This window comes from Paramormyrops kingsleyae, chromosome 13 (genome assembly GCF_048594095.1).
Source record: "Paramormyrops kingsleyae isolate MSU_618 chromosome 13, PKINGS_0.4, whole genome shotgun sequence".
Lineage (NCBI taxonomy): Eukaryota > Metazoa > Chordata > Actinopteri > Osteoglossiformes > Mormyridae > Paramormyrops > Paramormyrops kingsleyae.
In genome coordinates this window covers 26,494,926-26,510,695 of record NC_132809.1, presented here as the reverse complement: position 1 = coordinate 26,510,695, position 15,770 = coordinate 26,494,926, and the positions used below count along the sequence as shown (strand labels likewise).

Sequence of the window (15,770 nt, the reverse complement as noted above, 5' to 3'; positions counted from 1 at the left end):
AGATGCTATGTGATGATGGGTTTATGAACGAGAGGGAGAAATGTAATAAACTAACTCTGGTGTGTTCAGTGAATTGTTCAGTATGAAAAACTGTTTTAAAATAATTGGTGCGCAACTTTGATTGGCTACCAGATGCATCGCTGAAGAATGAGATGCTTCAGGTTAGGTTGGAATTTGTGGAAGGGGACAGTTCAGGGTGGAATTCATCTCCACAGTATTGTGTCTCTCCACAGGTGAGAGGTTGATCTATGTATTCATGTCTTCCACCAGCAAACAGGCCATATATACACCCACAAAGAGAAATACACCCACAACCCTCATCCAACACCCCTCAAGAGTAAATGCCTATGACCCGTCTCTCACCCGCTCTGCTCGGTAAAAATGTGCGAAAATGCAGAGGATCCCTCACCTCTACGTTGCGCACGGTTGGGTCTGGGGCCTCCTCCGGCCAATCGGGGAGCTCCTGGTAGCCGAAAGCTTTGGTATTGAGCAGGTGGGAGAGAGAGCCTAGCTGGTACTGATCTCTATCTGCAGAATACATAGGGACAGAGCCACAGGCATCAGCTCACGTCGGAACAACACATGTGACGTCTCACAGCCTGTCACAGATAATCCTGGATAAACATACACTGCCTGGTCAAAAAAAAGTTGCCATTTGAATTTTGTGTTGGACTGCCTTTAGTTTTGATTATGACGTACATTTTTTCATGCCATTGTTTCCCCAAGTTTATGCAACATCTCTGCATTTAGTTTAATCCATATTTGCATCCATTTCTCACTGAGATCAAAGACTTTCAATGGGGTTAAGGTCAAGACCCTGTGGTAGCCGATTCATGTGTGAAAATGATTCCTCATGCTACTGAACCACTCTTTGATAATTCAAGCCTAATGAATCTTGGCTTTCTCGCCCTGGAATATGCCCATGATATTAGGAAAGAAAAACTCCATTCATGATGGATGGAGGGGTAACCTGGCCAGTCAGTAGATTCAGGCACTCAGCTGACTTCTGTCAGCACCTGTTGTCCTAGTCTTTCGTGTCCCTTCTCCGTTTGGCCAGCAGGTGTCGCTGGCCATCCTGTCCCTCCTGTCACCCTTTGTGTTTCCTCCTGCTCCCTGTCAGCTCAATGAGTTGAGCATGCGACTGTCTGTGAACCCCTCTGTCGTGTGTTCAAGTTCTGCCTTAGTTTTTGTAGTTTTGTAGAATTTGCTCCCTTGTGTTTCAATTGAATCAGTTTTCTAGTCCCTGTGTTTTGATTTGTATTCAGTTTTGTGGGTTTTTTTGCCTTTGTGCCCTTGATTGTGTTTTTACCGGTCTGTCATTCTCAGTGTTAGATTCTGCTTCCTTGTTTCTGTCAGTTTCCTAGTTTTCCCTCCCAGTCCCTTGATTTAATTATTAGTTTCATCTGTGGCCTGTTTTCCCAGCCCTTGATAATTAATCTCACCTGACCTGTGTTAGTCTTGTTACCCCTCTGTTCAATTCCCCAGTGGTTCATTGTTTGATGTTGTATGCTGTGTTCTTTGTTGCCTGCCTGCCTGGACCCATTTTGTAGTTAGTCTTTGTTTATCCCCGTTTACTTTTGACCCCTCGTGTTTTCTGTTTTCGTTAATAAACCCCTTCTGTTTCCCGCGAGCCACAAGTGGGTCGTCCACATTTCTGTTCCTGCCTGCACCATGTCTTGTCCCAGTGCCAAACCCGCCCGGATCCGTGACTTCACTTCACTTTATTGCTGCATAACGTTGCTGAGCTGTAATAATGATCCAGTCATTGGCTTTTTAAGTATTTGCCGATTTAAATTCAAATGGCGACTTTTTTTTTTTGGCTGGGCAGTGTATTTTCATCACGGTAGACTGTCAGAGGCGTAACTGTGGGCGGAATCCTGTCAGGAGCGAGTAGCCAGCCGCGGATGAGAATGTGGGAAATCGTCTGACCAGGTACAAAAAAAACAAAACACAACACAGTGGGCAGTACAGCCATTAAAGATGTGGCTTAATGGCTGTCTGTTCAGGACACAGTTTGCTGGTACAAAGAAATGGATCTTTTAAATTTATATTATAAAATGCTAATAGTCCTAACATTAGCAGCATATTCTAATGGGGCAACTGCTGGCTCCTCTGGTGAGCTTCTGTGTGTCCCCCCCCCCCCCCAAGTTGAGCTCACCGTCGGAGTCAAAGTGAAATTAACTGGTGAAGCTTGCCTTGCGCTTCACATGGACCTGTACTGCTGCCCGAACAGCCATTTTGGTTGCGAGAAGTAAATGCGAAACATCAGAATGTTCCAGAGCCGGTTGGTTCTGCTGGTACCTTTGAATGGAGAACTGAGGACGGGAGCAGGCTTCAGCGCCAGGAAGAGCTTCTTGGCGTACTTGCTGAGGGCACCGCCCTTCTCGATGGGCACGACGAGCTGTCGGATGAAGCGCGCACGGTCGCGGATGTCGTAGTTCTGGTCGTACTTGGCCAGGTTCAGCACATACTGGGTGAGGAGTTTAGTCTGGGGGGGGGGTGGAGATGACAAGGGCATCAGGAGTCTGCACTAGTTTGTTCAAGCAACATACAGTATCAATCAGCAAGGGTGGGACCGCAGGGACACTGATGTAAGAAATACAAATTGATAAAACGGGACCCCCCCCCCCCCCCATTAAACTGCTACATCGCTAGATTAGCAGCCTGGTTCAGAAGGGCTGGTCAGCAGACAACACAGGATCGGGCCCCCGGTCATGAACGTAGGGGAGCATTGGCTAGGCTAAGACCTGCGCTTAGGATTCATTCATCCATTCATTCATTCATGCCATTGTGACAAAAATATAGATGGGGTATATACATGGGCGGGACCACAGCTGGCCTCAGCTGGAAGGTGATTGGCCCCCAGAGTGCCCCTCCCCCCTTCCCCATCACTCACCGATTCACTGGCTAATGACAATGCTGGACCCCCTGTGCATAAAATTTCATATTATGCAAAATACCAAAGATTAGGTCCACCCAGAAATCCCCCCCCCCCCAAAAAAAATTAAAAGCTTCAGAATGTTTTCACTGACTGGTAAAATCTGATGTCATTTCCTGTGTACTTTTCCCCATTAACACAAATGCTATATTGTACGGTCTAGACAACCTAGAACCTCTTAGGGAGCATTCCGAAGACATCTACAGTGAACAACACAACACAAGCCTTCGGTTTGTTCTGCTCCACAGCTCCTCCCTAAAATAACCAGCAATAGCACCTCTGCAGAACCTCCTCTGATTTATGAATCCGAACCGTCTATCAAAAGACTTTCTCCAATGGCGGCACAATCTGGGTTCAGCACCATGGACAGTGTCCGACACAACAGGTAGCAAGTGTGTGGAGGCTTAGCCGCATTCATCCTGAAACACCACACCACTCACCCTCAGCTGGTGGCACAACCCTCTGAGATCTGTGGCGAACTTTCCTGCCCTGAGATGGACAGACTTTTACAGCCAGTGTGCGAACACATCCTCTGCAAGCCTGATCCCTCTTCACGTTCCCTGATCATTCTGTTGTTACACGATCAAGTCATTGAGTATTCTTCATTAGTCTTGAATAGTCTTCCTGCTTTGTTAGAAGTTGTTCCGTAGCTTCTGCTCCAGTCCAGCTTACACTCATACCTGGGCATTCACTGGAAGCTCAGCCTAGCTGCGGTTATGCCCAGGCGACTCCTTGACAGCATGTATGTTTGTGATGTGCTGTTTATCTCAGGTGTACACTGCTTTGGACATTAGCATCTGCTAAATATGTAAAAATATTCTATAATGAACGTTTGTAACAAATTACTATAACAAACACATCAAACAAAATGCAATGGGATGTGAAAAATGGGGAAACTCCTGGAATATGGAAATATCAGCAGCAGAAGTACAAAGGGGTTCCTCAGCTTTAATGATCAGGTATGACAGTGATTGTAATCATGTGGTGCATTAGCTACCATCACAATGAGGTAAAACTCAAAAGTAAAGACCTTTCGTCATTGTGAGGGATATTCCTGACGCAACCTTTCGTGATAACTGACCTTGAGGGTCCCACTGTTGTCAAAAATCTTCAAAAGCACATGTCAGATCGCGAAGGCATAAGGACAATACTCAAGAAAGATTCTTAGCATGTTGTCTTTGGTTTGCCGTGTTTTCTACTTCCTGTTATGTGCTGTCTATGTGAACAAAGTTTTCTATGATGGCTGCACTGTCTTTGGAATTTACATACTATTTAATTTACTGTTATGATAAAGGAATTTATAATGAGATCATTTAGTATAATCATAACTATATATGCATTTTACTTTATTTCAGAGATGGTAGCTGTTGAACGGGGAAGCCGTCCCAGCGTATCCACGGTGACTGCAGCCTGGTCACCTGCTTGGAGTTGGTCACGTAGAGCTTAGCAGCCAGATTGAGGATCTGCAGCTTGACGATGTCGTCCTCACTGGTGAAGGTCTTGGCCGTCTTCCTCAGCACATCCGGGGCAATCTTGGGCACGTGCTCGCAGTACTCGCCGATGAGCCACAGGATGCTGGCCCGCGCCATGGGCACCTGGGCAGACAGGAAGGGGCGGGGCTGTCACAGGAAGGGCTGTGGGAGGGAGATGGTGGGAAGGAGAACGGCTCCTTCTCTGTCGTCAGCGCAGTACGACTAGGAGACGGTTTGTCGGATGTGAACCATGAGGGTGGGGCATGCGGGGTGGGGCTGCCCGTGACATTTTGAAGTACATACTACAGCAACATCAAGCCATGCTAATGAGTAAGAATTTAAACCATAAAAAACAGCGAAACAAATAGAATAAACTAAAAGCAAATGTATAACCAAGCAATAAATCACTAGTATTACATTTTATTTATTTAGTAACATACATTTCCTTTTTTTTGAGAAAGCAGGGTCAGCCAGACCCTGGGTTAAGGGTCTTGTTTAAGACTCCAATGCTAAAATCACACTGCTGACCCTGGGATATGAACCAATGACCTTCTGATTATTGACACAGCTTGCAAACCCAGTGAGGCACATGCTGTCCCCCGTCACACCTCGATTACCCAGGAAAAGGCATTATAGAGGATATTAGAGGAGGGCTTCACCTGGATGTTGTCTGTGAGCTTCGCCATATGCTTGATGATGTCATTGTGGTGATCCGGCTGCATCTGAAGCAGCTTCTTGATGACCACCACTGACTCGGCCACCACCAGGTCTGCAGCAGACACACCAATGGCGAGCGTGTTACACACTGTAGTGGAAACAGCTTCACAGCCTCCCGTGGTGCACGGGGCTCACCATCGCGGTTGGACATCAGCTGCACCAGGCCGTTCAGACAGGGCTCCCGCACCTCGCCGATGTTGGTGGCACAGCGGCCGATCGCCTGGATGCTGGCGGCCACAAAGTCCTTGTCCATGCTGGTGATGTATGCCTAGGAATTCAGACGCGGCATATTAACCCCCATGCAGTGCTTCATGGGACAGGCGCCCGGGAAGGAAGGGCCAGCTGTTTCTGCATTACCTGAAATTCCCTCAGGATTACCGAGATGTTTGTCTCATTTGCCAAATTGGTTAACACTTCCAGCTGCAGAGAGACCAAAAGAGGCTTCAGCGGAAATGCAGGTACAATCATTTTCCAAACCACCAGCGATTGGTCCTGTTTGAACATCTCTCCCGTTCTGAGGCACTATGCCTCCTCTTGGATCTTGTTTGTATGATCAGTCATGTTGGATTAAATTTACATCCTTTTTTGCCAATGACAGCAGTGTCTTTACTTCTTTAAATAAATTGCATCATGCTTGTTGTTGTCATCAACTGCAGTTATTGGAATGTGGCAAAAATATTATAGGACAGTCATACCCTGGACTGGAATATTCAGAATTCACAACAGAGAATTTAAATCTGGATTGTAAATAGATATACAACAAATATCCATGCAATGAAATAAAAGACCTTAAAAGCTAATCATCATTCTAATACTGCTTTGATGGTGACCTTCAAGATTTTGATCTGGGTGGGATCCGTTGACCGGATGTAGAAGCTCTTGAGATAAGGTTCAAACATCCCCTGCAAAACAAACAATTCTGAGCAACACTTAGTAACACCTGTGCAGCGGAGGGGAAGTCACTGTCCGGAACATTCCATTCTGCTCATCTTAGTAACCTCAGTGGCATACGCTTAGCATGTCAAGGTCAAAGTCGAGTTTAGCACATTTTCATAGCCAAAGGTCATTCGCGGTGCTTTACAGAGAGACCAGGCAAGAATGCTAACTGCTAGCAGGGTTAAAGCCAGACGTGTTTCCAGAAACACATTAGCTGACAGCAGATGATTTAGCCCTCCGAGCTTAAACAGCTTTATTATCTGAACAGTGCTTCCTCCTGAAGGTACCCGTCTGGCCACTCACCTTTCGCTTGATGGTCATGGTCGCCACGTTCTGCAGCACGACAAACTGCACTTCGCTGTGGGACAGGGAAGCATGGTGAACGCAGTCACCCATGGCCATTCTGATCACGTGGAAATGCTGCTCTGATAACTACCTCAACATGCCATTACAAAGGGTGGAGGCATTGGAGAAAACACTACTATACTATAGATACATTAAATAAATGTACTTAAAATACATTTAATATTCTTAGAATGCATTATATCAATGATACTTTTATGGGAGTCCTTGGAGTCCTCCTACCCCTTATGAGACCGTGACTCTCCTATCCCCTTGGACTGACCTGTGACTCCTCCTACCCTTTATGAGACCGTGACTCTCCTATCCCCGTGGACTGACCAATGAGTCCTCCTACCCCTTATGAGACAGTGACTCTCCATCCCCATGGACAGACCTGTGACTCCTCCTACCCCTTATGAGACTGTGACTCTCCTATCCCCGTGAAGTGACCTGTGAGTCCTCCTACCCCTTATGAGACCGTGACTCTCCTATCCCAATGGACTGACCTGTGACTCCTCCTACCCCTTATGAGACCATGACTCTCTATCCACATGGACTGACCTGTGAGTCCTCATACCACTTATGAGACCATGACTCTCCATCCCCGTGGACTGACCTGTGAGTTGTCCTAGCCTTTATATAACCATGACTCTCCTATTCCACTGGGCTGACCTGGGAGTCCTCCTACCCTTCATTAGACCATGATTCTCCAATCTCTGTGGACTGACCTGTGACTCCTCAAGAGACGCACCAGGGCCTTGGCAATGACGACCACCTCGGCTTTGGGAGCCAGGTGGAAGTAGAGCTGGGCCACAGCCATCACCACCTAGGGGAAGATGGAGACTCATTTCTTGCCCTTAAGTACTCAAACAAACTTAAACAAACTCTTGGTCTTTTATGGCCCTAAGACATGGCCACCGCTGGCCCTGATCTATATGTCCTGGCACTCACAGCTGCATTGCGGCTCTGCAGTAAGGGTTTGGTGTTGCGCAGAAGCAACCTGTGGTCGGGGTCCATCACATGGGCCTTCTGGTCAGACTCCTCATTCTCTCCCTTATTGTCTTTGCCGTCCTCCTCATCGGAGGCATAGAATACCTTCTCATCAGTCTCCTCTATCAGGGTGTCCTGCAGGGACAGGGTGGGGGAGGGCGGATTCACAGCGTCTCACACGGGATCTGGAAAGGAGCCATTAGAATGAAGCGGGCGGTGGAGACTCACGTTGGCATTGGGGTTGAGGAATTGCGTGCGGGAGTAGCGGGTGAGCATGTTGATGATGACCACTTGGCCCCACTCCTCTACGTCGACGAGCAGGTTGCACAGCTTGCGGAAGTTCTTGTGGATGAGGTCGATGCGGTCGGGGCAGACCTCCTCGAAGGCCATCACCACGCTGCCCGCCACCAGCTGTGGGGGGGGGTAGGTGGGAAGGGGGGGTGCTCTCAGGCCAGATGCAGAAGGATCTGCTTGAAAGTCCGTGTTTTATCGGACATTACAGATGCTGAGAGGTTTGGATCACAGAAACACAGGACCTGCGTGAACAATGTCCCAACGGCCTATTCAACACATACATGTAGCGCTTACACATGTAAATACTAAGAAATGCATTCCATAGGCTCACTGCACTGCTGCCTGTCACTTTATTGCACACTATTCATGGATATTTATGATTATTTCTCTCTTTGTGCTTATATGCAGTTTCACAGTCTGGCCAAAGAAGCATTTCACTGTGAAATGTGCTAAGTGTGTGTATGTGACTAACAAAACTTTGATTGTTTGTTTGTGGTATTTACTATTACTGATGTCATCCACCTTCTAACTGCTTATTCTGATTATGGGGAGGAGGGCTGTCCCAGGTGTCGCAGGGTGAGACTGGGGGAACCCTGAACAGGATGCCAGTCCATCACAGGGCACGGGGCTGGGTACACCCTGAACAGGATGCCAGTCCATCACAGGGCACGGGGCTGGGTACACCCTGAACAGGATGCCAGTCCATTGCAAGGCACAAGGGTGGGTACACCCTGGATGGGATGTCAGTCCATCACAGGGGTGAGGCTGGGGGAACCCAGGATGGGACGCCAGCCCATTAAGGCCAAGTACACCCTAGACAAGATGCCATTACGGGGCAGATACAATAACACACTACAGCCAATTTGAATGCACCAATTTCCCTAACAAGGCGAGTTTGTCAGCGGTAGGAGAGCCGCACAATATGAGGAGAACCGCACAATATGAGGAGAACCACACAATATGAGGAGAACCGCACAATATGAGGAAAACCACACACACAGAGCAGAGGCAGGATATGAACTTCCAACTCCAGAGGTGCGGGAGCATCTTGCTCACTGAGCCAGAGTGCAATTAGACATATTAGCAATTTAATTAGAGACTTGGCTTCCTCGGGATGCAGATACAGAATAATTACGTTGGCAGTGAGCTGAGGCAGCCGCTCCATGAGAGTAATGAAGCGATGAGAGATCAGAGTAATAAACAGCACTGTCGGGTGCAGCACTCACTGTCGTTTTGTCAGCGAGCAGCTTCTCGATGACCTCGATCAACTGTTCCTTCAGGTCCGGGTCCAAGCTGCGGGCAAAACCAGAAGTGCAGATGTGAGGTGCTAATGTTCCTTCATACTAACGGCTACGCTTTGTGTGTGATGTGGCTGGGCTTCACAAGGAATCTTACTTCTGTGACTCTAGGACAGTCTGTGGTGAGACTGCATGTGAAGGGACTCTCTGAAAGGACTCTCTAAAGGGACTCTCTGAAAGGACTCTCTAAAGGGACTCTCTGAAAGGACTCTCTAAAGGGACTCTCTGAAAGGACTCTGCTGTAACATTCTTGGGTAGCACCTTATAGTGGACAGATTCTCTGCATTAGGACTGTGTTAGGAGTCCTGGCTGGGAATCTTTAACATTTATCCCAAGCTTGTGGATTAATGGGGTGACAGCAAAGCACTGTGGATGTGAAGGCTATTATTCTAGAGCTTCCTGGGTTGGGTGTGTTAGGTGACCATTGTGCCCTTAACTTCCAATTGCTCCAGGAACTGCCTGACTATGCTTTCTCAAGAAGTATATTACATGTATGTCTGGGGAGTAAGACCATGCAGAACCTGGGGTCATTGCAGGAACTTTTGAACTGGGGGGCATATGAGGGGCTGTAATTCATACAGATGGGTAAACCTGATCATTAGCCAATGACATACTTTGAATCAGTGAGTGACAGGCGAGGAGGCGTTCCGAGGACCAATCAGCTATCAGCTGGCATCTGTGGCCATGTGGCCCTGCCCCTGTATACACCCCCCTGTAGGGGCCATACCTGTAAAGCTTGGGGATAGCATGGGCGGCCGTCTTGCGCACGTAGGGTGACATGTCAGACGCGGCCTCCTTGATGGCCAGCATCATGATGGGAACGATGATGGTGACCCGGACACTGGAGAGGACTCGTAGGGCGCTGGCCCGAATCAGCTGGTTGGGGTCCTAGGAGAGCCAATGACACTGCTGAACACTATGATTGTAGACTGTGTAACACACTGCTGGACCTGAACACTAATGCACAGGTTTCCAGTATTTGGTTGATCTGTTGGTTTAACAGCCAATAGGATAAATGTAACAGGAGGCACAAATCTGCAGATCTAGAAAGATATTATGTTTCATGTTCATTAGCCAATAAGATGATTTGTAATTAGCGGTACTGAATTGTAATACATCACAGCCTTTGCAACCAGCAGTGTCATACGGTATCCAGAGGTGGCGCTGTCAGCATGCTAAGCTGCTCCTGGTACACTGGTCTGTTTGTGTGTTGTGTTATTTACACACATTGCTTAGTGTTTAACAAACACAAAATTACGGCGGTGGGAGGAATACACAACCGGGAGTTTCAGCCAAAATCATCCATTAAATCCTTTGGAGAACTGAATAAGATCAGCTGAATGGGATAATCTAAGGCAATAGCAGAGGAAAATTGTTTAATTTCCTCAGAACCTGTAAAATCTGAGAACAGAATTGCATCTACACATTTCCGACCAAGCAGTAAGAGGCAATTATCTACAGACACAAGGGTCTCCTGATAGCTTCCCCTGAGGTGTCCTTCATTTCTCCACTGTTTTGCTTTTCCATTTTGCTGAGCAACTCCAGCCATCTGGTTTCTGGATGATCCAGTATGGCCACTATTTCAGATACATCCATCCATTTTCTGAAGCCAGAAAATGCCATATTCAGGGTCGCAGGGAGTCCCAAGCCTATGGGCCCGAGGACAGGAACAACCCAGGATGAGACATCAACCCATCACATGGGACACTCATACACCATACACACCTATGGACAGTTTGACAACTCCATTCAACCTCCTGATTTTGGAATGTGGGGGGATAGCAGAGTGCCTGGAGAACACCTCACAAAGGCACAGGGAGAACGTGCAAACTCCTCACACAGACCCCAGAAGTGTGAGGCAGCTATGCTAACCATTGCACCGCCCTGTCACCCTTTCAGACACAAGTGACTGAAATAACTATTTTTTGCCATGTGTTTCACTAATTTGAGTCATGGATGCTCGGTGTAGCCTGTAACCAGCCAAACCTGTATACAGCAGGGTGAAGCCCTGGCATACCTCCTGGACACCCCACCAAGCCCAACTGATTCACCTTCTGTTCCCATCTGCTCAGCAGGGTGGGTAATAGGGCTCCCTACCTTTAGTTGGCTGACCTATCATCTCCTCCCTGCCCATAACTGAGCTGCCAGGGACCACAGAGAGCTAGCTAGGCATCACTGTTCCGATCTCCAGACACCGAGGGCATCGGGAGGTCACAGCACAGAGGGGACAGCTGTAGAAGTTCTAGCAGGATCTATGGGGCAGTGAAGGTAAAGGATGCCATGCCAGAATACTGAGTGGCGTCTGCTCCTTACATTTACATATAGATGATATGGAAGATTCCAGAGCCAGTGACCTTTCCCACAATTCTTTGTGAGTGTTGGAATCAAAGCAGGAACTTAGTCTCCCTAATGATACGACTTTGATATTAGGTACACAGCACTGGCAAGAAAGGTTTGGTGCAGAGGTCCTGAACCTGACCTTTAATCCCCTCTGGAAGGTAGAGATGGACAGCAGAGCCAGGTCCTGCTTCTCCTCAGCATAGCGAACAAGGTACACGTACACCAGTTTCTTCACCTGCAGGGTAAAGGCATTTCAGCGACACACAAGAATATGCAGAAACACTACTGTGATAAATGTATGACACTGTGTCTGTGTTATGAACCGTAATATTGTGTGTGTGGCCTACAATCTGGTGGCTAACCCAGACCTGCTCGGAACCCACCAGACGCCTTGATGGATCTGACCCTGACCACCCTGCTTCTATTAAAGCAGCCCACTTTTCTCTGCTTGTTAGCATGTCTGGGGCAAGTTGGACCCCCAGAGGTATTTAAACTCTGGAGTTTCTGGTTCTTCTCTTCCATTGTCTTCTGGCTCTCATTCTTTCTCCCTGTTTCACGTACCATTTTGTATAAATGGTATAATAATGGATTGCAGCACTCTCTTGTCAAATGCCCCGGGGCGACAGAGTTGTGGAAGGTGCTACGTAACAATAACCTGATTGAATTATGCACATGACCATGGAGAAATGCGTCCCTTTGGAGAGGAGGCTCACCTCGATGTTCTTGCAGGCCACGTTCTTCACCACTGCAGGGAACAGGTCTGAGGCGTTCTTGCCCCTGGACATCATCTGCGACACGACATCATCGCCGAGTCATCATCTCGTCTATTGATGTGGCTACATATTTTTCTGAAAGATTTCTTCGAGGTTTTTACAACATGCCTCATTCTCACGCTTCTCTAATCCTCGTGACCCTTCGGGCATGAAAATTGTTCTTTAAGCACTATGACACCTGCAGGCCTAAAAATAAACTGCACACGGACCAACGGTCTCAGGCAACAAACTGGGATCCAGCTGCGAAAATGACCTCAGCTGACACCATCATGAAAGATGAATGAGCACGTTTATGCGTGGATATCTTCATAGTTGCCCATCCTTTAATTGACAGGTAAAAACAAAAAATATGTGAGGTTTAATAATAAAATTAACAACTATTAATTATTAATATTAATTATTAGAGATAGTTCAAGTGGATTAAAAATGGGAGCCTTTTGTGTTATTAACACAATGAAAGAAACACATCCCACTGGGGGATAAATGGGACCCCCTCCCTCTGCCAAAAAATGGTCTCCCCCACCTCAAAGATGTGCTGATGGAAAAAGGCTTGCAGTGGTACCACCTATCTCCCTCTATCTTGTAAATAATTTAGCCCCAGGAATCTTACAGTGAAACTCTGAAACTGACACCGCTGATGAATATTTAGCACCCCCGCCGCACCTTTTCTTTTGCTTACATTGCTCCTTTTTGATTGGCTGCCGCAGAGCCACGCCTCTTTAGGTACATTGAGCTACACAACATATCTTGTTGTTGTTGGTTTGCTTTGAGATGCCCATGGCCAGTCGTGAATGTCTTGGTCAGCAGAGCAGGGACCCTGTCCCTGAAGTACGAGGTCTGTGGTCATTTTAAATGTGCGGGAGACATGCTGAGGTTAATTTCTTTTCAAATCAACTCTGAACTGAAGCTCCAGGAGAAAACTAACAAAATGAAAGGCAGAGCTATCTGAAGAAAAGCTAATAAGCCTGAGAGAAAATGGATAAGGTATGAATCATCCCAAGGAAACCGGGAACATCAAAAACCACAAATCAATCCTTCCTCACTGTGTTAGAGCAGCAGCTGCAAAAACCAATGTGTCCTTTTAGCTGGAAATACCCACAGATTTTTAAAATTATCTTTCACCGTTTCCCTGGCTCAAACTGTTCTTGAAAATAAAAAAACATAGCTTTCTTTTAAAAAGAAAGTAAAAGTGAAATCAGTGAAACATTTTGATTTTTGTGTTTGTACAAATACGGTGAAAAAGCCTGGCTGATTAGCTTCTTTGTTGTTTATTTGACTTTCTCACCATGAAATGCTCATTAGACATTTACACTTCACAGCTCTGGGGAATAAAAAAGATTTTGATTTCTGTAATAGCTAATGAATTATTTTCCCATTGTTGAGTGGCACAAAGGATTATATCAACATTACTCAAACTAGGATATGTAGAGAGGCTGTGCATTATATTTTCTGGCCTGTTATCTCAAAGAACACATTTTCTGTGATCCCGAGGCAACGGAATTGTTTTCCCAAGATAGCAAAAAAATACGACAGGACACAGATTAACATAAGCTGACGGCTCTCAACACACACAGCTATAGGTATTTAATGGATACAGCTAATGGTGAACTAGATCTGACAGGCGTGTTTATAAATCCCTAAAGCGCTTTGTCTTGTAGGATGGGCTGAGCACTGCTGCTATCAACAGTTTTGTTATCTCGATATAAGTGAAAATTAAGTTGTGAAGATCTTATTGAAAAAGTGCATCTTAATCTTGATAACACATTGTCTCTTTGGGTTTTTGTACTTAAAAGTGCCTTTTAGTTGAATTTCACTGACTGGGTATGAGTAAGTTCACTAGAGCAATACAGAAAGCCCATTCATGGAAACGTGAATGAGCAGCACAGAGAACGCACTGAGTTTGCGGACTCCCTTGGAAAACACCATATATGTTCATATAGAGACTGTTACACTCCTTGACTCCAGTTGCAGCTAACATACATACGATTGCTTCTCCAATTAACTGTTAGTCAATGACCAGTTCATCAATGTTCTCCAAGGTGATTCCACGATGGAGATGGAACCCAACTGACCGTGATGATGCGCTTCATGGCCTCCAGCTTCATGGCATCCTTATTACTGTCCAGCATCTCCTTCAAGTCGTCGTTTCTGGGGAGCAGGCATCCGAATATTAAAACATCGCCTATAAGATGTTGTACCATTTTCCACATTGCACACTAAGGTCCCATTATTCTACAAGTTTTTCCACCAGAGAAACTGAGTTATGACTCATTAAGACATTAATCTGTTACCCTAGAAGGGAAATTACCATCACTCTCAGGTCTGGGGCACTACAATGTGTTGGCTTCAAGATTCATTGTCATCTGCAAGCTATTCTGTTTGGAGTTTGACCTGATATTACACATGAGGCAGAACTGGCAAGGAATCTGAGAAATTGTGTTCTAGGAAAAATCATTCCTTATGTACAAGAATATTCAGCCCTGGAAGCTTAATCCTGCAATCATCATTGTCATCTTCATCATCATCATCATCATCATCATCCTTATCCTTCAAGCATTGAAGTTATTGCAAAAATTTGCAAAGCCTACAGGATGCTTTGAACAGAAGTATCTTTTAAGCAACTATACAATGTGAATACTGTATTTACGATTATGGTATGTCCAGAACCCCCGCACACACATAAAGGTTCAGGAGGAAGATATTTTTAAGCTCTGAGCGCTGAAGAGGCAATCTACCATCAGCACCACCCGGCTCTGTTCCTGAATTCCCACCATGGACGTTATGGAGGAGCTGTTGGGAGGAAGTCCGGGCGGTGGGTGGAAACTTTTTATATGCTGCATGGACACATCCTATGTAGCTGTGTGGAGCAGCACCTTCATAGGTTGTAGCCATGTCTAAGTCCAAAGTGTCCACCACACCACAGATCAGCCGTACCTTGGCCATCCAGCTGGTTTCCTTACCTCACTAATGGTCCGAAAACTCCAACACTGACTGAAGAACCAACTTTTTAACACTCAAAATGAACACTGGCAGCACTAAGATGTGTTTTTTTTCTCCCTTGTCCAATGTCCTTTGTCAAGACATTGAAAGCATTTAATTGTTTTGCTACTATAGATATGTACATAGCTCTGAGTAACACCATGTGCTGTCAATAAATCATTAGAAGTAACATCAATGTAATGTTCATTTACCTACTGCAAAAAAGCGAGTGAGCTCACCTTTCCGTGGCTTAATGGCAACCCGAGATGCAGCTTTATTAATTAATCACTGACGCGGTCTTAAATGATCCTGAAAAGGAGCGTAACTTAATCAGGCAGCCATTGACTATATTCTTTGTTTGTTAGGTTGTTATCTTAGCTTTCCTGGCAGTAAAGACTACATATGTGACCTTACAACTTCCATTGCCTTCTCACCCCTAATCTCCTAATTTAAAGGTGAACTATTTGTGGTTCTCCAGCAATGCCAGATACACATTATGTGTTTTCCATGTGCTTAAGTTTTATGTAAACTAATATGTGTATTAGTGTATTCATGTTGATAGTATATGTCATGATGGTGTAATGTTTGCCATGGAATTTGTGTGTTTCATTAGCGTGTAACTGTGAGAGTTGTATGCACCCTTGTGCAAATTAATTGAAACCAGTTGTCACACAGACATGCATGCAGCCGT

The 15,770-nt window shown here is 46.0% G+C and overlaps 1 protein-coding gene across 2 annotated transcripts in view; it reads right to left on the bottom strand.

Moving 5' to 3' along the window:
* LOC111857407 (AP-3 complex subunit beta-2-like) overlaps window positions 1–15,770 on the bottom strand; it is a 36,228-nt gene that overhangs the window by 10,394 nt on the left and 10,064 nt on the right. For both annotated transcript variants that reach the window (XM_072698481.1, XM_023838249.2), the window contains exons 2-17: window positions 14,173–14,248; window positions 12,041–12,115; window positions 11,467–11,562; window positions 9,715–9,875; window positions 8,916–8,982; window positions 7,624–7,806; window positions 7,357–7,530; window positions 7,134–7,231; window positions 6,367–6,421; window positions 5,958–6,029; window positions 5,485–5,547; window positions 5,263–5,395; window positions 5,070–5,179; window positions 4,357–4,533; window positions 2,302–2,488; window positions 410–528 (exon numbers count right to left, since the gene is read on the bottom strand). In XM_072698481.1, coding sequence (XP_072554582.1) covers window positions 410–528; window positions 2,302–2,488; window positions 4,357–4,533; window positions 5,070–5,179; window positions 5,263–5,395; window positions 5,485–5,547; window positions 5,958–6,029; window positions 6,367–6,421; window positions 7,134–7,231; window positions 7,357–7,530; window positions 7,624–7,806; window positions 8,916–8,982; window positions 9,715–9,875; window positions 11,467–11,562; window positions 12,041–12,115; window positions 14,173–14,248 — 1,846 coding nt within the window. The remainder of the gene's footprint in view (window positions 1–409; window positions 529–2,301; window positions 2,489–4,356; window positions 4,534–5,069; window positions 5,180–5,262; window positions 5,396–5,484; window positions 5,548–5,957; window positions 6,030–6,366; window positions 6,422–7,133; window positions 7,232–7,356; window positions 7,531–7,623; window positions 7,807–8,915; window positions 8,983–9,714; window positions 9,876–11,466; window positions 11,563–12,040; window positions 12,116–14,172; window positions 14,249–15,770) is intronic.